Below are 25,329 nucleotides of genomic sequence, written 5' to 3' on the forward strand. Positions count from 1 at the left end.
GTGAATATGCTAACCCACTCCATCATTTCTCCTGATAAGTTTCTGCTATTGTAGTCTCCTTGTAAAAAGTAAGTCTTGCTTTTCTCTTACTCCTTTCAAGATTTTCTATTTATGTTTGGTTTTTGCATTTTTGCTGTGATATGTGTATTTGGGCATCTTTTTGCATTTACTCTGTTTGGAGTTCATTGAGTTTCCTGTAGATTGTTTTTCAATTAATTTTGCTAAGTTTTCAGCCATTATTTTATTAAATATTTTTTCATTACTTCTTTCCTCTTTTTCTGGTATTCGCATTATGTTTATGTTGTCATTCTTACTGGTGACCTACATTTCTCTGTGGCTTTGTTCATTTTTCTTCTTCCCCCCCCCCCCCCCGTTTTTGGATTATATCATCTCTTCCACCCTATCTTCAAATTTGTTAATGCTTTCTTGTACTTCACATATGCTGTTGAATTCCTCTAGTGAGTTTTTCATTTCAGGTATTTCACTTTTGAAATCCAGAATTTCCTGTTGGTTCTTTTTATTATATCTATCTGTTAATATTCTTCTCTATTTGATTGTTATTGTCAAATTGGGACATTGATTATTGTCCCTTCCTTTACTTCTTCAATTATGGTTCCATAGTTCTTTGCACATATTTATAATGGCTACCTTTAAGACTTTGTTTAATCCAACATCTGGGCACTCTCTCAGGCACTTTCTGTTGCCTGCTTTTTTTTCTGTTTTATAGGTTATAGTTCATACTTTTCTGTCTTTGTCCATGTCTCATAATTTTTCCTTAGAAATTGGACATTTTCAATAATATATTGTAGCACTCTTGGTACTGGTTTCCCCCACCGCCCAAGCCAGGTTTATTGTTGTTATTTGCTTGTTTATATGTTTAATGAGCAGCTAGATTTTTTGAGTGAAGTGTATTCCACCTCCCTCTTCCCCCTACAGTGCTGAACCTTTTATGTTTCTCCTTGGCACAGCCTTGGATATGCCCATAGTTACTCTGGGATGACAGTGGTTTTAAAAAGGGTTTCTTTGTGTCTTTCCCTGAACATACCCTTCTGTTAAGCCCCACTAATTGCAGGAGGCTCCTCCTAGCTTTCCCCCCACCTCCCCTCCCCCAAGGTTCTCTCCTGTAAACTAGCTGGCCTCCATATTTTGTCTGTATTTCCAGTGATTCTACACATTTCCTCCATTTGTCTTTCACCAACGGCCTTCACTGTTTTTGAGCATGCTCTAAAGTTTGAACTTCCCCAGCCTCTATTGCAAATGAAATCACTTTCTTTTGGAAGGTATTAAGAGCAGTTTTAAGGCCTGCTTCTCCCCCCACCCCCACCCCCAGGCACAGTCTCTGAGCCAAGTTCTAAAGCTTGGTGTGGGAACAATGGTCCACTTCTCTCTGGGTGACACTCCTGCTTTAGGCCCTGAGGGCTAAGTGGAGCATAAGAGCCTCACATCTTCTCAGCTTGTCTCTCCCAGCTTGGAATCAATGTCTTATAAGCCAGGACAAGGGCAGTTGAGGCCCCAGTATTCTCAGAAGTGCTACCCCCAAGATAATCTCTGGCTAAGCAGTGGGGACAGGGCAGAAAAGGGGAGCCCCCACCTCTCTGCCCCTACAATCCCCTACTTGCCCAAAACTTAGCCCTAGCAATAGGTAGGTGGGAGCAGAATAAGAAATGCTGATGTCATGCTCTTCCTGGAAGATAGACCTCTACCTGAGATTTGCAGGCAGAGCAGCCCTCCTGTGTTCTGGGCTTCACCAGTCTGCAATTCCTGTTTTCTTGAGTTAGGAAGCAGTGAGAGGGGAGTGGTCTTGGTTTAGATATCACAAATTCTTACTGAATTTTCATAGATTTCCTTGAATATGTTTTTTCCTTTGCTATATGCCCTTAGAACCATTTCCAGAGACTTTAAATGGTTGGGTTTTTATAATTTTCTCCAGTTTTGCTGGGGAGGAGATTTGTGGAGCTCCGTATGCTGTCATGCTGGTAGTTGACAGGTTTTACATTTTTAAAGGAGAAAAATTATAGCGAATATAATTGCATTCACACACACACACACACACACACACTGTGGATAGGTTTCTTAATTATTTGTCTCTACTGGTCCTTAATCCATGTATAAAAATAGTGCCAGTTGATGAGAGTTCTTTTAGGCAAAGATGGAATGGGGAATAGAGAGAAACACATTCATTTTATTCTGCTTAAATTGATGGTGAAACTGATTTTTCCACTGAGCTCTTTACATTTGTTCACTAAAAATATGAAGTATTTTTTTTGTATTTTTTTGTATTAGTTTTGTAATCTAGGTCAGGATACTAATTCAAAGATTTTTGTTGTCAGTTGGGTTTGCTAGAGAGAGAGGCATCAACTTAAAAATTTGCACAACCTAAAAGCTGAGAATTATGTTTTATTTGGTGGACTTACTGAGAAGCCAGTATATTTGAGGAAAAGTCATAAAATTATAAATCACATCAGTTCATTTAGTCCCATGTAATTAATTCCTGTTGATCTGGATGAAGTCATCAGGTTTTCTATTAAATTTTGTAATTTCTTACCTAGTTCAGGGGTATGACCTAAAAGTTATAAGGAACAATATTTACCAAAGATTACTTTTATGAATCTTCATTTTTTAAAAGCATCAGAGTAAAACAGTGATTGTCTATAAATGACAAGACTTAAAATAGCATGTTTAAAGATCTGATTACAATGCAATTGACAAGAAACTTGGGTGTTTCTGTGACACACAACATTTTAAGATAATTATGAGTTATGACTAATAACATTATACCAGGGCATATCAGAATTTTAGGAATTAAATTTTGGGATATCTACACTAATGACATTTACTTATACAGTATAACCTTAGAAGATTTATCTCCAGTAAATGGCAATGCTCCTCAAGTAATTTAACATACCAAATAAGCCTAATTAGTTTAACATTCCTTTCTGAGATGTCTCAGAATTTCTTTGAAGCATCCTATAGTTAGCTGGAGGTCAAAAGAACTTAACTTAGAATTTTATGTTTGGGAAGTTTGTCAAAAATATCAAAAAGTTTCAAAACACTTGGTAAAATCACTGTGAAACAATACTTGTTCACCTAACCAGAGTGATAAAAGATTTCACAAACAAATACAGATCACTTAAAGGCAAAGAAACTCATACAATCTGTTATCAAAAGCAGTACTCCAAGAAAACTTTGTTCTCTTAACAGAGAGGAACCAGTCTTGCACCAGCCTACTTTTGATAACAAAATCCATTTATATAATCAAATTTAATCTAATCCCAGCCTGACCATTTAATCTAATCCCAGCCTGACAAAACTCCTTTTCAGGGTTCCTTTTACAAACCTTCCACAATTTTCTGTACTCTTATTAGTTTGTCCCTTATTTTTTCATCTAGAAACAACTGGCTCTAGGACAAAACATTCTTTCCCCTTAACAAAATATATTTTCATTCCTCATGCCTTCTTTTGCATACATTTCATTTCCCTTACATACGGAAATGTTTCCCTTATTATCTTTAGTAACTTTAACTACATATTACAATTTTAACCCTTAAAAACCTTAATATTTAGAAAAAACCAACAAGCAGCAAGTAATTGTGAACTTTTTGTCATACCAGCATTTCCTGGTTGGAATATTCCATAACCTAGAAACATCCATCTTCTCATAGCATAATTTCTTCCCTCAATGTGGTTTAAGATGTGTCTAATAAATCCAAATTAGTTCCCTTTTGTAAGGAGACAGAGGTAGGTAAATTTAGACCTGTTTAGCAACTAATGTTCCAGTGTTTTATCTTATTTGAAATAACCTGGATATTCAGTGCATTCCCATCATTTAACTTAACTTAGCAAAACTCAAGTTACCAAAAATCTGGAAAAACTATTTTAGAGAGACATACGCAAAGCGTAATTATTCCTAAAAGAGTTCACCTGAAAACTCTTATCTCATTTACCTTTATTTTGTAACTTATGAAAATCATACCAAGTTAAATTTTTTCTTGCTGACAAACTATATAACAGAAATAACATGAATTTATTGATCTTCGGTAAGCCTAGGTACAATAAAAGTCAGACATGTCTATTGATACTTCCTAGATCATGTGAACCTGAAATTCATTCTGGCCAGTTTCTTTTTTTATATATATAAACTTATTTATTTTTGGCTGTGTCGGGTCTTCATTTCTGTGCGAGGGCTTTCTCTAGTTGCGGCAAGTGGGGGCCTCTCTTCATCGCATTGCGCGGGCCTCTCACTGTCGCGGCCTCTTGTTGCGGAGCACAGGCTCCAGACGCTCAGGCTCAGTAGTTGTGGCTCACGGGCCCAGTTGCTCCGCGGCATGTGGGATCTTCCCAGACGGCTCGAACCCATGTCCCCAGCATTGGCAGGCAGGTTCTCAACCACTGTGCCACCAGGGAAGCCCCCAGTTTCTTTTATATTTAGAAATATTTAGTTTATAAGCACTTACTTTTAAGTCAATTAAGTAGAACTCTTTTATAAGTTTAATTTTGGTAATGTTTTCCAGAGGTAGAGACATATATATAATGTACACACATACATATAAACAGACAAAGTCAGAGATCTCACAGCTTCACTTTAAAAAGTTAGTTAAGAATCAGGTATTAAAATATAAACTTACTAGTTTATAAATAACAGTTGGAATAAGTTAAATTTGCTGAGATGAGTAGGGCTTCACTATTTGTGGAAAAGACTTTTAAGATTTGTATTTGTCCTTGATAAACTGTTAAGGAGGCTATGAATTAGATTTTGGGTGAGGGAGCCTTTCCAGAGACTTGAGCTTAAAAAGTCCTACCTCCCCCACCCCGTGGCCTTTTTCTTCTAGGTTTCAGGTTTTACCAGACTGAGCTAATTTGACTCACTTTCAAGTCACTATGGGCTGTATTTATATTTCTAATTCGTAGAGATTTACAAGACAAAGACAGTTGCTTTTAATTCTCTGAAGAACTGGTCTTCTGCCAAAATGATATTAAAGATTGATTTGCCCAACTATATTTTCTTTAATTTGCTTTTTTTTTAAATATCAGAAGATTTCCAACCAAACTGAAAATTGAGTTCTATGTTCTAGAACTTTAGGGTTCAATTTATCTTGCTTTCAAAGGCTTGCATAAGGCATTTAACAAAGACCCCCTTTCTGATTGCATAGGTTAGACCCAGAGCAAAATCTTTATTCTTCTTATTAGCCCCTGAATATTAGCTCCCAGTCTTGTACCATATTGAGGAAAGAAGATGAATATTTCTAGAGTTTATGGAATATTCCAATTAGGAAATGCTGATATGACAAACAGTTCACAATTTTACTTGCTGCTTGTTGGTTTTCACTAGAGTTTAAGGTATTTAAGTGTTCCTTTTACTGTGTGGGTTCAGGTAACCCTACTGGTTTCTGTTAGTATGTTTAATTAATATTGTCTGAAGGGCAGATTTATATGCCCTGTCCAGGCAGGGGAAGCATTCCGCAATGAAACATGTCTATCTCACAATATAATTAGGCAAAAGAGATGTAACCATCTTATATAAGATCTATTTAAATATATCAAATTTTATAAACTTTATCTCAGTTCTGTCAACTTTTGTACCTTTAACTTCAGTTTGTATTAGGACACTATCAACATACCTTCGTCTTATAAGGAGTCCAGAAACTTTTTTTTTTATCCCAACCATTTAGTCTGTTTTTATATAAAAGGCTTTGGGATTCCCAATGAGATGTTGAGGCAAAGGACTCAGGGCCCTTTGTTGATTTTTTTTAAGTTGATTAATTGGCCCAAGCAATTGTTGGTCAGTTATCTCAGTGCAATTTTTTCAGACTTTTTTTTACCCCAGACTTGTTTGGAGCCCTTTAATGTTGGGGACCAATAGGGAGATCCCTTTGACCCATCCAATCTTAGGTAGTGTTGTATCAGAACCTTTTGTTTTAATCCCATTGACATCCATTTTATTTATTCTATTTTAAAATAACCATGTAAAATTTTCTTTATCCATTTGGGACGATGCCCTTTATAATTTCTACCTTTTTTTTGAAGAAGTCTCTAGACTTTCTCTTCAGTTTTTTTCTTACTTCCCTGTTAATCAACCTAATTAACATGAATTATCCTAGTGTGTTTATTAGCATCTGTAAGACCCATGAAGGGAAAGCAGAGTGCATAAATAAAGCTTCCCAAGCCATGTTTTCTTTTCGTTTGTTTGGGTTAAATTAAAGGAGTTCTCAGTTTAATCATTTTATCTTTTTCTACCTTCTGATTTGATTTTTTCATAGGTACCAATAGAACTGTTTATAATGAAAGCTCTAAAAATTTACCAGTTTAGAAGTTTCTCAAATTTAAAAGATCCATCATCTGGCCATTAACGAGATATATCTTAATAGGGACTCAAACCAATAAAATGCAAGAGGCATGCCCAGAAGACAGTGTGAAGGAAGCCACTTAAACAAAATCCAGAAAATTTACTCCCCAAAATAGTAAAAGACCTTTGTTGTACAGGCTGATACAAGGAAGGTTAAGACGGCAGAAAGCCCCCTGAAAGTTGGCACAGTCAGACAGAAGATTGCTCAGAATCCCAGTTTGTTCAGTGGGCTGCGAAATATACACCATATGTGTACTTTATGGATGGCAGAGACCAAATTCTCAAAACACACACACACACACACACACACACACACACACACACACAAAATGCTGAAGAAGATTGGGTAGAACATTTACCTCTCAAAGACACGGAAAGTTAAATGCAAGTTCCCACTAAAACGGCTTTTTCTTTATGGTCAGAATTCTGAAAGTATGTTTTATCAAGCTGGATTTCTCTAACTTAACTGCATATGCAATAAAAGAGCCCCCATCTTAGTCATTTTCAGGGCAAGATTTCCTTTAATCCCCAATTAACGTACTTGTAAATGTAAGTTTTGTATGTACATAAACCTGGTAATTTGTCACTCCTTTTGTTTTGAAAGTTTTATTCCCTGTTCTGAGGTCAGTTTGTTGAGATAAAGTAGCTAGTGACAATCCTGTGGTGGGCCAGGGTGCTGTTTGTGAGCTTAACTCCTCTAGGTTTTACCCTGGAGCTGTTTTAGCTCTCTTACGTGTCTCAGTTTTTCCCTTCAGTATCCTGAGACCACTGTGGGTGCTCAGATCATGGAGTGACCAACTCTTATGCATATCCCCTGCAGAGCAAATTTTTAATTAAAGTGAGTGGGTTTCCCTGTAGGGGCAGCTGCATATTATGAGGGCTTGCCTCCACCACTCCCACAAGCGTCTTAGTTGCCGGAAAAAGCCGTTGCCACCTGGGAGGAGATGTTCCTTTTTTGGAGCAGAAAGCTCTCATGAGATACCTCACTTTTATTATAATAAACTGTTAAAGTAGCCAATTCAAGGAAAAACGACAAGCCAGTCTTCTACCTAATTTACGCACTCCAACCTTACTCAGTGTCTTTCAGCTGAGCAAAGTCTTCCCAGTGTCTTTCAACTGAGGTTAACCTGCTCAGTGTCTAAACTGAGCAAAAATCTCCCCAGTATCTTTCAACTGAGGGTAAACCATGTACCTCTTCTTAAAACAAAGTTTCAAAGATAACTTGCTCCTCCAAAGAAGAGACTTAGGAGATTCGAGAACCAGGAGAGAGACTCACCCAAATTTGTCTGGACTCTCCGAGGAGGCAGACAGGCCCAAGTGGCCTCAGCTGGTACCAAGTCTCCAGATCCTCATAGAGTTCAGGCAAAGGACAGAAGTCTACTCTGGGTCACTTTGTTAGTCGCCCAAATGGTCGACTGAAAAAAATTGCACAACCTAAAAGTTGAGAATTATGTTTTATTCGGCAGACTTTCTGAGACCTTAAGCCCGGGAAACAGCCTCTCAGATAGCTTTGAGGGACTGTTTTGAAGAGGTAAGGGAGGAGCCAGGATATATAGGATTTTTTGCAGACAAACAAAAACTAGGTAGTCAGAACATCAAGAGATTACAGTTAATTAAAGAAAACCAGACACCTCAAGTTAATGAGTTTAACACTTTTATGTGTATCGGAAGATGTAAGCGTCTGGGCTTATTGAAATTGTTCCTTTGATATGCACCTTAACTGCCCTGTTTTTCTCCATCCTGTATCCCCTCAGGATGCACCATCAGGGGTGGCTTCAGTGGCTGATGGCTGTAGCATTCTTTGGCAGGTGACATGACATTCTTTGTCCACAGAGGGAAAGTACATACTGATGAAGAAAATATTTTGAAGCATTTTAAGGAGATACAAATGCATTGTCAATATTTATTTTGTATTTGTTTCTTTACATTTTATAATCTTGAGATTATCAAAATTATATTTCTTTTATGTGAAGGTTGATATTGTTGACCCACCTTTACCAAAGTACAGAACTAGAAAAAGTTTGCTGAGAAAAGTTTTATCATTTTAGGAAATAAATTTAACAGCAAGTTTTCATTTAATGCCACAATAAAGAATGCTTTCAAAAGAGTTTCCATAGTAACACTTGAAATACCTCTGTAATGTTGTAAATGGTTTTGGTAGTTCTACAAAGATAATTATGTATGAGATGATAGGGAGAATATTAAGTTTATAAATAAAATCTACAGAATTGGAATTAAACCCAATAACAGAGTTCTAGATTGTCTAGACACATTAAAGATTCTTCATAAATCTTAGGTTATTTTTGTCCAAATACTCGTATGTCCTATAACACCTTGTAGTTAATTTATTCATCATATTGTGAAATGCATCTTACTTAGAGGGGTTTTTTCCCCTCTGGAAAGCTAAATATTTTAATCACTGATTCTCCTTATGGTTCTTGGCCCCTTGGAAGAATTAACAGTTGGTCATAACTATTTACCTCATTTTAAAACTCATTTTGTATTAACTAAGATATATATATATATATATATATATATGCGTGTGTGTGTGTGTACACACACACATAATCTTTGCAGATACAAGTCTAATTGAAAATACTGTCTTTGAATCTGTATCAAGCTGAAAAATGTTTTAAAACTTCTTTAAAAATAACCATATTTGGGCTTCCCTGGTGGTGCAGTGGTTGAGAGTCTGCCTGCCGATGCAAGGGACACGGGTTCATGCCCTGGTCCGGGAAGATCCCACATGCCGCGGAGCGGCTGGGCCCGTGAGCCATGGCCACTGAGCCTGCGCGTCCGGAGCCTGTGCTCCTCAACGGGAGAGGCCACAACAGTAAGAGGCCCGCGTACCGCAAAAAACAAAAACAAACAAACAAAAATTTTGAATAAAAATATGTGCCGAGAAAAAACTAGTTTTCTTTTTGAATTGGAAAATGGAGCTTTTGCTTTCTTTGAGGAAATTTGTACTCAGAAGTTTAAGATAATTATGATTGTATTTTTGGTTTGTTTTGGAAATATATTTTACTATTCTGAGGCAAATGGATAGTTTTATTACAGAAATAGATTGTAGGAATGGATTCATGGTCATTTCTTGACAGTTTTTCACTTTTGCACAGGAACTGTGCAGGGTGGGTGGGAGGAGAACAAGTCATCACTTCTTGCCATGTTTCCCTCTCAATCAAAATAACTCTCCCTTAAGGGGCACCTGCCTACATTGTTGGTGGAATGTAAATTGGCGCAGCCACTATGGAAAACAGTATGGAGGTTCCTCAGAAAACTAGAGTTGCCTGCCATATGATCCAGCAATCCCACTCCTGGGCATATATCCAAACAAAATTATAACTAAAAAAGATACATGCACCCCTATGTTCATAGCAGCACTATTCACAATAGTCAAGACATGGAAACCTAAATATCCATTGACAGATAAATGAATAAAGATGTGGTATATATATTGATACAATGGAATGCTGCTCAGTCATTAAAAACAAAAACAAAACAGTGAACAAAATAATGCCATTTGCAACAACATGAATGGAACTAGAGATTATCATACTAAGTGAAGGAAGTCAGAAAGAGAAAGATACCATATGGTATCACTTATATGTGGAATCTAAAATATGACACAAGTGAACCTATCTGCGAAACAGAAACAGACTCACAGACAGAGAACAGACTTATAGTCTGACTTGTGGTCTGGGGAGGGATGGAATAGGAGTTTGGAGTTAGCAGATGCAAACTACTATATATGGAATGGATAAACAACAAGGTCCTACTCTATAGCACAGGGAACTATATTCAATATCTTGTGATAAGCCATAATGGAAAAGAATATAAAAAAGTATATATATGTATAACTGAATCACTTTGCTGTGCAGCAGAAATTAACACAACATTGTAAATTAACTATACTTCAGTTTTTTAAAAAAACTTGTCCCTTTATCTAATTTTATGCAAAAGAGATTATTCAAATATTGAATTAAAAAGCAAAGAGGAATTCTTTACTGAAGAACAAAGTCTTCTATTACTGTTCGAAAAATGTTGCTCTCAAACATAAATTGTCATAGTGCAGAAAATGTGATTAGTGTTAGGTCTTTGAGAATCATGTTTTTATTAGAGAATATAAAAGACTAAAAGACTTTTAATGAAATGATGTGAAATCACAGAGTAGAGGTGCCAGTATACTAAGCAATAAAATAATCTGCTCTGAATATATTTTCATCTTATTTAATTAAGGCTATTTGAAGATAACATACTCATTTTCTGATACTGATAATTCCTTTGGTTTCTTTTTCTAATTCTGGCATAACATGAAATAAAATTATAAACCGATCATTAGAAACTTAAAATGGCATATCAGTTGACGGTGATCATAACATTTAAATTTGTAAGTGTCAAGTAATTTCTGTGTTTTTTCATCCAGTGGAGCATGTTGAAGGATGAAAAGAGACAGGCTTCATTTCATGAAATTAACATTTCTTGTGCATTACGTAAGTCATAGTGCTAAATACTGAGAACATAGTTCCTGTACACATGGAACTTAAAATTTGTGTGCCAGGGACTTCCCTGGTGGCGCAGTGGTTGGGAGTCCACCTGCTGATGCAGGGGACACGGGTTCGTGTCCCGGTCCGGGAAGATCCCATATGCTGCGGAGCGGCTGGGCCCGTGAGCCATCGCCACTGAGCCTGCGCCTCCGGAGCCTGTGCTCCGCAACGGGAGAGGCCACAATAGTGAGAGGCCCGCGTACCACAAAAAAAAAAAAAAAAAAAATTGTGTGCCAGTTTTTAAGAATTAATAAACTTCTTTTATCCTGTTTTTTTCTAGCCTAATTCTGGTGAACTGGATCCTTTATATGTAGTGGAAGTACTTCTGCGCTGTAGCAAAGAGAGCTTGAAAAATTCAGCTACTGAGGCTGCAAAACCAGCTAAGTCTGATGAGAAAGGAGAGATGCAGGTTTGTACTTTATTTTTCATTTTCAGATTTCAGATATTTTGTACATTATTTATAATCACTAGCTTTCCTATATGTGATTATAATGAACATACTGTCATGATTTCCTAATTGGAAGTTTTCAAGGTATATGAAAGCCATCTAACACCAGTAGGATGATTAATCTCATCAAATTATGGCAAGGTAATTAGTGACAAAGTGAAAGATAAAGAGAATTTAATCATTTAAATTTTCACATGAAGCTGGAATTTACCTGAGCTAAAAAAGATGTTTTATCATTATTTTACGATTGTATCATTTTACACTTTATTCCATCCATATTGTTTATTACATTTCTGTGAAAATAATGATTGAAAATAATGAGCCAGTGTTTTGATAGGAAACTTAGGTAGAACTTTTTCATTAATTTACATGTGCTTTTAATTAAATGCAAAACATTCAGCTTGCCACATGAGATACACATATTACTTAAATGGCTCCTATTTTATTTCATTTTAAAATAATTAATATCGAATAATTGTAGGTAAGCCTTACTGTGGAGAGTCCAAGTATCTATTTGAAGAGTAATATCATACTGAAATTTTTTTTTAAACACTGCTTTAAGTATATGTGGTATTGGCTAGGTCTTTTAGGAAATGTCATTGTTAATGATACTTGTCATAACAGGCTTTGGTTTGTGGGAAAGTTGAAGTTGGAATAGCAAATATGTGGCATGCATCGCAACATTCTCCTTCTCTCATGGCAGATATTAATAATAAGTCATGGGCCCCTTTTTTCCCGTATACAGGGAAAAAGAGCAGTCAACAGAAACTGTCACTGAGGAAGTCCAGCTACTGCACTTAATAGAGTTTAAATCAGCTATTTTTAAATATGTTCAAAGTGTATTTAAAATTTTTTAAATCTGATTTTAATTTGTAACAGTACACTTTTTTTGTTTGTTTTTCTTTTTGTTGTTGTTGTTGTTGTTGTTTTGCGGTACGCGGGCCTCTCACTGTTGTGGCCTCTCCCGTTGCGGAGCACAGGCTCCGGATGCGCAGGCTCATTGGCCATGGCTCACAGGCCCAGCTGCCCCGCGGCATGTGGGATCTTCCCGGACCGGGGCACGAACCCTTGTCTCCCGCATCGGCAGGCGGACTCCCAACCACCGCGCCACCAGAGAAGCCCAGCCTCTTACTATTTTTAACAGATGCCCCTAGGGAAAAGGTTGTTTGCACTGGGCAAGCCCTGGGTCAGGTCAAATAATGACCTCCTTGTGAATGAATAGAGTCTTCTAGGGGACCACCAAACAGGTGAAATACTGACAGTTCTCTGGGAATGGCCTTTTGAAGTCATTTCAACCCTGTTCTGTCCCTTCCGGTGGCTGCCAGACTGATACTCAGTGATTGCAGGCTCTTGGTTTTCAAGACTACTGTGGAGCTGAGTGGGAGAGGGAGTAAAGTAAGTTAAAACACCGCAAAGCATCCAATTCTTTGGTTTGGGTTTTTTTTTTAATTAAACGCTCCTTGGATTGGTGCAAGCCTTTGTTTAATTTCCAGAGTTCTGAAGAAGTTGATTTTGACAATTGCCAGTATTCCCAATGCTTCTATGGGGAAGAGGATTTTTGGAGGTCTTTGCCTCCACAATTTTCACTGGCATTCTTCTGGATAAACTTAGAGAAAGCATCTATTACATTCAATAGATTATTACATTAGTCAGCTTTTAAATTAGATCAAGACACAAATTTAATTTTTGTAAATCTAAAATTTAATAAAAATCACATTGGTTTGAATAACTTTGTCTGCCTTGACTTGATTAAAATTCAGTTGGTTCAAAAAACATCATTCTGATTTAGATGAAAAATTCAAAAATCATGTTGTGTTTTAGCTAACAGTCTTAATTGAAGAGATGACATTGGTCGAAATTTACTTAGAGTGTATTGACTTAAAGAATGTATTGACTTAAAATGTACTGACTTCTGATATTATTTACCTTATCATTTGCTTATCTTAAAAGGGGAAATTGATTTATGACAAACTTGCAAAGAAAAAGGTCTAAGAATAAAAATACTCCTTACTGTTGGTATTCTCACGCTTTTCTAATAACTGCCCTCGTGATTATTTGGATTTATATAGACCGATGTTGCATCATGATAAGCCTGAATTCTAAGTTCTTTTATAAAGGTTATTAGGTTTAGAAAGTTGAATCAACTGCACAATGCAAATATTATAGCATGTTTTTAAATCCTTGTGAGTGTAAGATTTATAATTTCATGGCAGCTATTCATTTGTTTTTTAAACATTTAAGTTCTTATTTACAGAACTTAAGTCTTAGGATCTCCCTTTCTTGTACTTAAGGAGACATTTGTAGGAGGGCCTTTATAGTTTCTTTCCTGTCATTAGTGTGAGACTTAGTTGACCATTTCTCGGATGGAACTTATTATAGGAAGCAGCATTAGAAATTGGGTAGTTTCTGTCTTCCTTCTGAATCAGATCTTCACAGATAGTGCTTATTCTGTTTTCAAGGAAATACTTCTGCATAATGCAACTTGTGCATAATTCAGCTGCAAGTACATAAAGCATACACTTCTTCTCTAAAGTCAAGTGAATTATTTTTAATTTTTCTGCCATTTTGGATTGTGTACATATACCCCAGTACAGAAAAATAGTGTATTTCTCCCTCTGGGTGTTGGCTACCTGGTACATCATTGACAGTTTTTCACGTCCTGAGTCTTCTCTTTCCAGCCAGCCCATGTATCTAGGATTTGTATAGATCACAAATTGGCGGCTCAAAATCCAATTCAGTCCACATAATATCTTCTTTAAAAGTGAATTTGACAGTTTGAGAATAAAAATAATGATAGTAAAAGATTATAATCAAGTGAAAATAAAATAAGAACCCACAAGCTTATATACTCAGAATAGATACTGTAGAAGGAATGGAGATGTTAGAAGAGTCAACGTTCGACAACTACCATAAGTAATTTTTGACTCAGGCAAGAATAATCCATGAATGTTAAAACTAGTGAGTTGAAAGTTTAATGAAGGACTTCTTTGATGGCGCAGTAGTTAAGAATCCACCTGCCATTGCAGGGACATGGGTTTGAGCCCTGGTCTGGGAAAATCCCACATGCTGTGGAGCAACTAAGCCCATGCGCCACAACTACTGAGCCTGTGAGCCACAACTACCGAGCCCACGAACTACTGAAGCCTGCATGCCTAGAGCCCATGCTCTACAACAAGAGAAGCCACCACAATGAGAAGCCCACGCGCCACAAGAGAAAGCCCACACGCAGCAACGAAGACCCAATGCGGCCATTAATTAATTAATTAATTTTAAAAATGTTAAAAAAAAAGTTTAATGAAGAATGGGATACTTACAAAGTCTATAAAGAATCTCCCTATAAATTTCTTATAAATTTTAAAAATAAATTTATTTATTTATTTATATTATTTTTGGCTGCGTAGGGTCTTTGGTGCTGTGCGTGTGGGTTTCTCTAGTTGTGATGAGCCGGGGCTACTCTTTGTTGTGGTGTGTGGGCTTCTCATTGTCATGGCTTCTCTTGTTGCGGAGCATGGGCTCTAGGCGCACAGGCTTCAGTAGTTGTGGCACGTGGGCTCAGTAGTTGTGGCTTTCGGGCTCTAGAGCTCAGGCTCAGTAGTTGTGGCACATGGGCTTAGTTGCTCTGCAGCACATGGGATCTTCCCAGGCCAGGGCTCGAACCCGTGTCCCTTGCATTGGCAGGCAGATTCTTTTTTTTTTCTTTTTGCGGTACGCGGGCCTCTCACTGTTGTGGCCTCTCCCGTTGCGGAGCACAGGCTCCAGACGCGCAGGCTCAGCGGCCATGGCTCACGGGCCCAGCCACTCCACGGCATGTGGGATCTTCCCGGACCGGGGTATGAACCCATATCTCCTGCATCGGCAGGCGGACTCCCAACCACTGTGCCACCAGGGAAGCCCCAGTTTCTTATAAATTTATCTCCCTATAAATTTATTGTGAAAGGGAAAGTAGTAACTTATAGTAGAAAATGTTAGCAGATGTTACTTTAATCAAGTAATCAAAGTTACTATCACCAATCCAGTAATGTTGACCAATGGACTGAGACCAACAAAGAAAAAAATCACTTGTGCCAAAAATGCATAACCTGAGTCTGATGATTCTTCATGATTACACAAACCTAAACTGAGAATCGTTCTACAAAATAACTGGCCTGTAGTATTCAAAAATGTCAATGTCTTGAGAGTCACAGAAGAACTGAGGAACTGTTCCAGATTAAAGAACAAAGAAATATTACAGCTAGGTGCAATGCATGATCCTAGTTTTGCTCCATAGAGTGGTGGGGGAGAAGGGAGGGCAAAAGACATTATTGGGAAAGTAGATGAAATTTTAATACGGACTGTCGATTAGATAATATCAGTGTATCTACATTAATTTCCCTCTTTTAATACTTGTACTGTGGTTGTATGGGTGTGTATGTTTGTGTATATGTATATACGTAAATATATAAAGAGGATGTTGTAGCACATGGGGCAAAATACAAATAATTGGTGAATCTGAATAAAGGTATATGGGAGCTTTTTATCCTATTCTTGCAATTTTTCTGTAAATTTGAAATTATATGAAATGTTAATACCATAAAAGAACAAAAAAAGGTAGAGAGTATTCTAGATTAAAAAAGATTAAGAGACCTGACAACTAAATGTAGTAAATGATCCTTGGCTGGATCCTGAATCCAAAAGTAGTAGTAGTAGTATCCTGGCTCCAAACGTAATAGTAGTAGTGGTGGTGGTGGTGGTAGTCGTAGTAGTAGTGGTAGTAGTCTATAAAGGACATTAATGGATCAGTTGGGGAGATTTTAATATGGACTATGTATTAGATGATGTATTATTGTTAAATTTCTGTGATCTCATAATATTGTGGCTATGCAGGAGAAGGTGCTTGTTCTTAAAAGATACACGTTTAATTGGGTCCCATTGGTTTATTTTTGCTTTTATTTCTTTTGTCTTGGGAGACTGATCTAAAAAAAACATTGCTACAATTTATGTCAGAATGTTTTGCCTATGTTCTCTTCTAGGAGTTTTATGGTGTCATGTCTTATATTCAAGTCTTTAAAGCATTTTGAGTTTATTGTTGTATATGGTGTAAGGAGTGTTGTTATTTCATTGATTTAATTGCAGTCATCCAGCTTTCCCAACACCACTTGCTGAAGAAACTGTCTTTTCTCTATTGTATATTCTTACCTCCTTTGACATAAATTAATTGACCATAGGTATGTTGGTTTATTTCTGGGCTCTCTGTTCTGTTCCATTGTTTATCCTCATTTTTTAAATGGGGAAACTGAAGCTTAAAACTCTAGGTGACTTGATCAAGGTCACACAACTAACTGAAGACTGAATTCAAACCCAGGCAGTCTTGACTCCAGAACCCACATTCAGCCACTATACCATTTTGTTTAGTAAAACACAGTGAATATATTTGTTATCAGCAAGTGAATGACAGTTGTTTTTCCAGTGGTGATCAGTGTAAAGGTAAGGAGACCAATAAGCTGACAAAGTTGGATCTGTGAAAATGTTAACCTCTCCTCAGTTTATAGAGTCTGAATTTAAAGGGAGCAAATTTAAAGAAAGCAAATGGCATTTTTGATGGTGAGGGAAGGGTATTCTTGTCAGGAGAAAGCATGGAAGAAAGTTTGAAGATAGGTTTTCTTCAAGATTATGTCTAATGGAGTATACTGTTTTCTATGCTTGAAATACCTCTTTTCAGCTCTTCATTCTGGCCCATCCAGAGATTACATGAGTCTTGCGTGGCCAACTAAACCTAAATAGATCTAAATAGGAGTCTTTCCTTCCTCTGTAGTGCTATAGTACTTTTAGGTATTCAAAAAGTAGCAAGTACTGAGGGTGCAAAAATGAATAAAATATGGATACTGTGTTAAGGGAATCACTTATTTTTATGTACCATTTGTTTGCCTGTTACTTAAAGGTTTGAATTTGTTTTTACTTTTTAAATATAGTTTCTACTATGATATAAGCTTCCACAATGATTACTATCTACTTCTTATACCTGTCACATACTGTAAATGCAGTTTCCTTTTAAGAATTCAAGCTAAATTTAAGAAATGGCAGAATTTGAACACGTTCAATTTTAGTTGTAACATATATATATAACTTTTCTGTTGGTAGGTTGTTCCAGTTTTGGTGCATCTCCTGTCCGCTATCAGCAGTGTTAGGCTTTACATTCCTAAAGACCTTCGACCACTGGACAATAGACAGAGTGTTTTAAAATCAATACAGGTATACACGTTAATTTTATAAATTAAATATAAATTTTATGTAAATATAAATAAGGTTTATAACAAGGCAACTGATTTGCTGTTAAATATATTGCTTTCTTTCAGAAAACCTATAAACACTACCAATAGTGGCAGTTATTTTTAACAAAGATAATGGCAGCAGATCTATATGTAGACTGTCCTCTCTTTGAATCTAGCAACAAAGTCAGGCTAAAGGAGGGCTCACAGAGGAAAACATGGCCACTATTTTGTGTTAAATATGTTTTGCTTTATTCGTTATGAATGAAAAGAACTATAGAGTGTATTTTAAGGTTTTATGTATAGGGCTTCCGTGTTGGCGCAGTGGTTGAGAGTCCACCTGCTGATGCAGGGGACACGGGTTCGTGCCCCGGTCCGGGAGGATCCCACATGCCGCGGAGCGGCTGGGCCCGTGAGCCATGGCCGCTGAGCCTGCGCGTCTGGAGCCTGTGCTCCGCAACAGGAGAGGCCGCAACAGTGAGAGGCCCATGTAACGCAAAAAAAAAAAAAGTTTTATGTATAAAATCATGTGCCAGGACTTTTAACTACTTTATAGTATAGTTAATACATGGATGAAATAGTCTTATTTTCAATAGGAAAAGTTAAGATTTTATAGAAAATTTTATTTTCCGGTAGGAAAATAAAAAGGCACTTCGTTAGTTGGTTAGTCAATAAATATTTGAAAAGGATTTACTATATAGTGAAGGCTATGTACTAAAATCTGAGAAAGCAGGATGCTTTCAGTGTACAGTAGGAATTTTTAAGCTGTGGTCCATGGGTGGGCTTCTTGAAATGAATAATTCTCTTGGCAGTTTTATAAAAAGTTTTTATGGGTAACTCCTCCCCCCCAACTTTTTTTTTATTTCTAACTGGCCAAATCCTATCTTACCTTTAAGCCCTATCCAAGACCCTGAAAGTCTCCCAGTGGAGTACCAGCCTATAGTGACCTATCTCTTCCCTGAACTCACATGTTCATTATATTTAATAGTCAAATCATGTTACAAAAAAATTTAGTGCTGGGAATCTGGACCCTTTGAAAGTTTATATCTTTCAGCTCAGTAGTGCCCTCCTTAGGAATCAGCCTCAAAGAAGTAATCAGAATATTGAAAACATTTACACTTGAGATGTTCAATACAGGATTATTTATAATGGCAAGAAGTTACAACCACTTAAATATACAGTGATGGGCTTTATCAGTAAATTGTGCTGCATCCATAACTATTAAACTTTAAATATTAGAATTATTAATTGTAATACATGTCTGTACATAGAAAAAACAAAAGGAAGTATTTAGTCTTAACTAATTTTGTGTGTAAGATGAAAAATGAATTTTAAATATTTTGTTTCAGGAAGTTCAGAAACGTTTTCCTGATGGTGTTCCCTTATTAGATCCTATTGATGACATGGGCATTCAAGATCAAGGACTGAAAAAAGTCATCCAGAAAGTAGAGGCTTTTGAGCATCGAATGTATTCTCATCCACTTCACAATGATCCAAATCTGGAAACTGTGTATACGCTTTGTGAAAAAAAAGCACAGGTATGGCAGAAACTCTTTTATCATAGAATTCTAAGCATTTCACTATATAAGTGAGTATATATTTTTCATTTTCTTTTCCTGTTGGTTTCATCAGCTAAAACAGGAAAATGTCTAGCTGTCTTTTAAGTAAACTATCAACTCTTACCAGTAAAAAAAAGTTGATCACTTTGAGATGTCATTCACATAACATAGCATTCACCCTTTTAATGCATAGAATTCAGTGGTTTTTAGTATATTCACAGATATCTGCAACTATAACCACTATCTAATTCTAGAACATTCTCATCACCCCAAAAAGAAACCACATACCAATTAGCAGTCACTCCCCGTTTCCCTACCCTCCAGCTGCTGGCAACTACAAATCTCCTTTCTGCCTCTATGGATTTGCCTATTCTGGAGATTTCATATTAAAAAAATCATACAATATGTGGCCTCTGTGTTTGCCTTCTTCCACTTAGCTAATATCTTCAGGATTCATCCATGATGTAGCAGAATTTGTATTTTATTCTTTTTTATGGCCGAAAAATATTCCATTGTATATATATATATATATATATACCACATTCTGTTTAACCACTCATCAGTTGATGAATATTTGGAGTTTTTCCACTTTTTGGCTATTATGAATAATCCTGCTATGAACATTTATGTACACATTTTTGTGTGGACATATCTTTTCATTTCCCCTGGATGGAATTGGCGTAGAATTGCAGGTCAGTGAGTAACTCTGTGTTTAACTCTATGTTTAACTTTTTGAGAAACTGCCAAACTGTGTTCCCAAGTGGCTGCACCATTTTACATTCTCACCAGCAATATATTAAAGTTCCAGTTTCTCCACATCTTCACTAATATTTGTTTCGTCTGTATTTTTAATTATAGCCATCCTAGTGGTATGAAGTAGCAGTTCACCTTTTTAGGCTAACTAGCTATATTCTCTAACCAGTAAAAGCATTCTTACAGCCATTCTGAATAATGAGTTTAGAAAAAGCTTTTTGAAATGAATACATTTCTTTCCACTATCCACTTCTCTTCAACTAGAATCTTTTGTATATACAAATGTCGCTTCCTCCTTGAAGTTTATAACTCCTTGCTATTATGCTTTTTCAGCTTTTATCACATGCTACTTTTATCATGTTTGTCTTCCTGTCTCACAAACTAGATTTTAAGCTCCTTAGGCTCGGGTGTTTCATTTAAGCTTATTTGTACTCTTCCATATTTCCCATAATGATCTGTTTTTATAAAGTAGATGCCTAGTATTTATTGAATAAATAATATAAGTAGAAACTTCTTGGCTTTATAGAGTAATGTGTTCAGTTCATAGTTTTACAGCACTGCCCCTTTCTAGGTTTTTGTGAACTAGCATGATGTGGCCCTGTGCCATGTTGGGCACAGCAGGTGTGTTCTCAGTGAACATGTAGCACACCATGCTGTGGCCCACCATGAAGGTTTCTTCTCAAGATGAGGAAACTGAGACACAAAAAGCTTGAGTATACTCAGTTGTCATCCTGGCCTCATCTATCACTGGGACCATTGCAGCAGCTCCCTCCCTGCTTCCAGTTACTCCGTACCTGACCACCAGAATCATCCTTAACAGTTTCAACACAGGAACAGAAAGACTTGAGTTTGGTTGAGTGATGACTGGAAAGTATCCACAGAGAAGGTGGTTTGAAGCCACAGAGAAAGGCATTATCTGAGCCACTCAAATATAACAAAAAGGCCCTAGTGTCTGGTTGAAAGACAGGCTAAATAAACTTGTTATGAAGACTGCAATACATGGAAAAAATGCTTATGCAGGAACATTAAATTTAAAAAGTAGGACCTAAAATCGTTGTGGACTATGATTACAATTTAGCAAAAGTAAAAATGCACACCAGAAAAGACTGAAAGGAAAACCTTAAGTGGTTGTGTTTGGGCAGTGAGATTATAGTAGGTAATCCTACTCCCACCTGCCACCCATTGTCTGTAATGTGCTTGTATTACATTTCTTTTTTTTTTTTTTTTCTTTTGCAGTACGTGGGCCTCTCACTGTTGTTGCTTCTCCCGTTGCGGAGCACAGGCTCCGGACGCGCAGGCTCAGCGGCCATGGCTCATGGGCCCAGCCGCTCCACGGCATGTGGGATCTTCCCGGACCAGGGCACGAACCCGTGTCCCCTGCATCAGCAGGCGGACTCTCAACCACTGTGCCACCAGGGAAGCCCTTGTATTGCATTTCTTAATGAAAGAAAACTACAAAGAGTTAACAACTTAGGGGAAAAAAACAAGTCTTTTTTTTGTTAATGACCTCCTGACCTCCTAGTGACTGCAGGATAAATTTGACATTCCTTAGCCCTGCCTAGGAAGCCTTCAAAATCTGACCCCTCAACTGTCAACATTTTAAGTGCTCATACCCTCTGATTCAGCTTTCCAGTCCTCTCGGAATGAAACTACAAAGTGAGGCAGTACAAGGATGTTCTTGTAGCATTGTTTGAAAAAGCAAATGAATGTAAACAACCTCAGTGTTCATCAGTAGAAAATTAGATACATGAATTATGCATATCCACACAGTGGGTATCAACATGGCCATTTTTAAAAAATGAGGTAAATTTATATGTACTTTTTGGAAAAGAAGTCCTAATTGTATTGAGTGGAAAAGGAAGCTGACCTCACTTCTGTGGGAAAAGCCCCTGTACCTATGTATTTATTCATTTACAGACATGGATATCTGTGTTCTTTTAAAGTATGTAGAAAAAGATATAGAACAGCGTTATCCAGTAGAAATATAATACAAGCCACTTATGTAATTTTAAATTCTTTAGTAGCCACTTTAAAAAAATAGTGAAGGGCTTCCCTGGTGGCGCAGTGGTTGACAGTCCGCCTGCCGATGCAGGGGACACGGGTTTGTGCCCTGGTCCGGGAAGATCCCACATGCCACAGAGCGGCTGGGCCCGTGAGCCATGGGCACTGAGCCTGCGCGTCCGGAGCCTGTGCTCCGCAACGGGAGAGGCCACAACAGTGAGAGGCCCGCATACTGCAAAAAAAAAAAAAAAAAAAGTGAAAAGAAACAGGTGAAATTAATTTTAATAAGATTTTTATTTAGCTCAATATGTCCAAAATACATTTCAACATGTAATCAATATAAAAATTACTATGATAAAAATCTTAAATAGTAGACTGTCTTCTACCAACCTTTAAGCTTTATATGCCTCTGGGTATTTAGCACAGTCTTCTATGCTAATATGGGCACATCTTCAATTAAAAAAATTTTAGAAGACAAATTTTTTTTTTCTGATAGGCCTGATAGATCATGCTAGGTAGTATAGAGTTGTCTAACATATAAAGCATTCCTTCTTATTCTCCTAGCATCATGACAATATATCTGTTCATAGCAATGTAAATAATTGCTAGGAGTTTAGATTCTAGAGTCTGATAGTCTGGGTTTGAATCCCATCTTTTATCACTCACTAGCTCTGTGATCTTGACCAGTATCTTGATCTTGGTAATCTCTGTCTGCCTCAATTTTCTCATCTGTAAAATGCACATTTAATATTAGTTACCTACTTTATATGATTGCTGTAAGAATTAAATGAAATAATGTAAAGCACTTGAAGAAACAGGATTTATAGTTAGCTGTCAATAAATATCAGTTACTGACCACCATCATTGCCTTCAACATTTCTACTCCTCAGTTGAAGCTTAATAAATCATCTTCAAAATTCCAAAGTCTTTGAATTTCTACTTCTCAATCCCTAAACTTTTCTGTCCATGTTTTTCTGAACTTCAAACCTCCACTTCAGGATCACAGTGTTTTCTTGCTCTTGTGCTGTCATCCTCTGTCACAGTCGAAAAGTATGTAATATTTTCTGATTAATAGAATTTTAAAACTCATCTACCCTATAGGATGACCTCAAAATAACATTTTCCTTTTAAGCATTCATCTCTGTCTATAGAATAAAGACCTCTTCTCTTTGCTAAATCCACTTCCAGCTTAGGCAGATTTGTTATACAATTTGAGGGCAAAGAGAAGGAACACTTTTCAGGGCATCATAAGGGAATAAGTAGTTGAGAGATAAGATTCATATACTCTCATCTTTCTTTCCTTATTCTCTGAGTTACCCCCTGATTCCCTAAGGATGAAAAGCTGGAGTTGATGTCATAGCTACCTCAGATACATCATTCCTCTTGTGTAATATCCTGGGACAGTAAGAAACTCCTGTGTTCTCCTCCACGTCCCCCGGCCCCCAATATAATATTTTTTGTTTCATTTCATGACTAAACATCATATCATTTTGTTTACCTTATTATTGAACTTCTTTTGTACTTTTATATGCCTTAGATTGCAATAGACATTAAATCCGCAAAGCGAGAACTAAAGAAAGCAAGAACTGTCCTACAAATGGATGAGCTCAAATGTCGCAAACGTGTTTTAAGGAGGTTGGGATTTGCTACGTCTTCTGATGTCATAGAGATGAAAGGACGAGTGGCTTGTGAAATAAGCAGGTAAAACCTGGTTGTTCTAGAAAACTGATTCTAAAATGGGATACTGTTTTTTAAATGAAGGCTATTAATCTTTTGGAAAAAGAGCTATATTAAAATTATAAAGTTGTACAATGCTTTCCATATTAAAATACAGGTTCTGATCATGAAGTTGAGAAATTAGAAAGGGAGAATAAAAATCTTTTGAATCCTTCTAATTAACACAGACACCATTAGTACTTTCATATGTTTCCTTTTTCTTTATTTTAATGCATTGTGGACTTTTTACATAATTATAACCTTAGTTTATATATGGTTTTTGTATACTTTTAATTATTTTTACAATTATGAACATTTTCCCACCTTGAAACTTAATCTAATAATCATTATCCTTTTTTATGTAAAGTTTTGGTCTAACAGTAGGGTATTAGAGTATAGCATATTATAGGCCACAGCTTGAAATTGGATATAAACTTTTGTAAATTGGATATAAGCTGTTGTCTATTTTGGTAATCTTTTACCACATTACAAATGACCTTAAAACTAAATGACTTAAAACAGAAGTCATTTCATTCTCTCCGATTGTTTCTGTGGGTCCGAAATGCTGGAAGGGCTCTTTAAGTTGTTCTGGCTCAGGGTCCCACTTGACTGCCATCATCTTGAAGATACTTATTTTGCCATAGTCATGACCATTATTCTCGATGAGTCCATAAAAGACAACTTGAAACAGTTTCTATGTTCTCACCAAGGCCCTAATGGATGGGGCCAAAGAATTACAAGCCTTGTAGATGGTTTTGGATATTCCTGATGAAGACTTATTCATATTGTTCTTATTGATCATCTGGTTCAGATATGAATTCAGATATCGGCAGGGGCCAAGATTCTGTGGCAAACAGGACAGTTCTAGGCCCCCAAAAGGGGGCAGCGACTACCCAGCCCCAATTAATTATTACAGAATAATATGATATCAGAGTATTCAACTTTTAGAAAAGCCAAAAATCCAGATTTTTATTTTTTGGTGAAATCTCTTGATTTTTAAATGTTCACATACTAATTCAAAATTATTTTTTTAAGTCCCTGTGCAAGCTAAATAAAATGTTTCTTCATGTTAGATTTGGCCTACAGGCTTGTAGTTTTCCTTTAAGCTGTGATAAAATTAAGCTTTCCTACTCTGTACTTAAAGAAACCTAGGCACTATAAAGCTAATAATTTACCCAGGATTAAATTTATACTATAACATCAATCTACTGATTTGAATGCCAAAATTAATGTTATTAGAATTATTTCTTTGTGATGTTATGTAGTATTGATATTTAATAGTTAATATAGAAATTAATTTCTATTAGATATCTGCAGCTAGTTTTAGTCTTAGAAGAAAGAATATTTAGAGAGATAGTGATAACAATATCACATATCAAAGTACGTTACCTTTCCCCCAAAATTTGCCTCTCCCTCTGGTCTGTCTTGCTGAATAAGACCCAGCCACTAAAGGCAAAAACTGGGGAGTCGTCCTAGATTCCTCCTCTTCCTTCTAGCTGTCTTCTCACATCTTCATGATTGTTTTCTCCTACCTCTGTGCTGTTTTAACTATTCCCACTGACTAAGGTGCATCCTGTTTATAAGTCTCTACAACCCATCCTTTATACTCTTTCTTTCAGAATAGTCTTTCCAAACCATAAATCCTACCATGTCATTGTTTGGTAAAAGTCTCTCAGTGATTCTGTATTGCTTTCAGAATAAATTCCATAATTTAGTGTAT

The 25,329-nt window shown here is 36.7% G+C and overlaps 1 protein-coding gene across 3 annotated transcripts in view; it reads left to right on the top strand.

The window, feature by feature from the left end:
* The window catches only part of MTREX (Mtr4 exosome RNA helicase), a 137,816-nt gene that overhangs the window by 89,201 nt on the left and 23,286 nt on the right, over window positions 1–25,329 (top strand). For all 3 annotated transcript variants that reach the window (XM_029216471.1, XM_029216473.1, XM_029216472.1), the window contains 4 exons: window positions 11,168–11,296; window positions 17,453–17,563; window positions 18,930–19,118; window positions 23,431–23,594. In XM_029216471.1, the coding sequence (XP_029072304.1) occupies window positions 11,168–11,296; window positions 17,453–17,563; window positions 18,930–19,118; window positions 23,431–23,594 (593 nt within the window). The remainder of the gene's footprint in view (window positions 1–11,167; window positions 11,297–17,452; window positions 17,564–18,929; window positions 19,119–23,430; window positions 23,595–25,329) is intronic.

This window comes from Monodon monoceros, unplaced genomic scaffold (genome assembly GCF_005190385.1).
Source record: "Monodon monoceros isolate NGI ecotype Baffin Bay Population unplaced genomic scaffold, NGI_Narwhal_1 Super_Scaffold_12, whole genome shotgun sequence".
NCBI lineage: Eukaryota > Metazoa > Chordata > Mammalia > Artiodactyla > Monodontidae > Monodon > Monodon monoceros.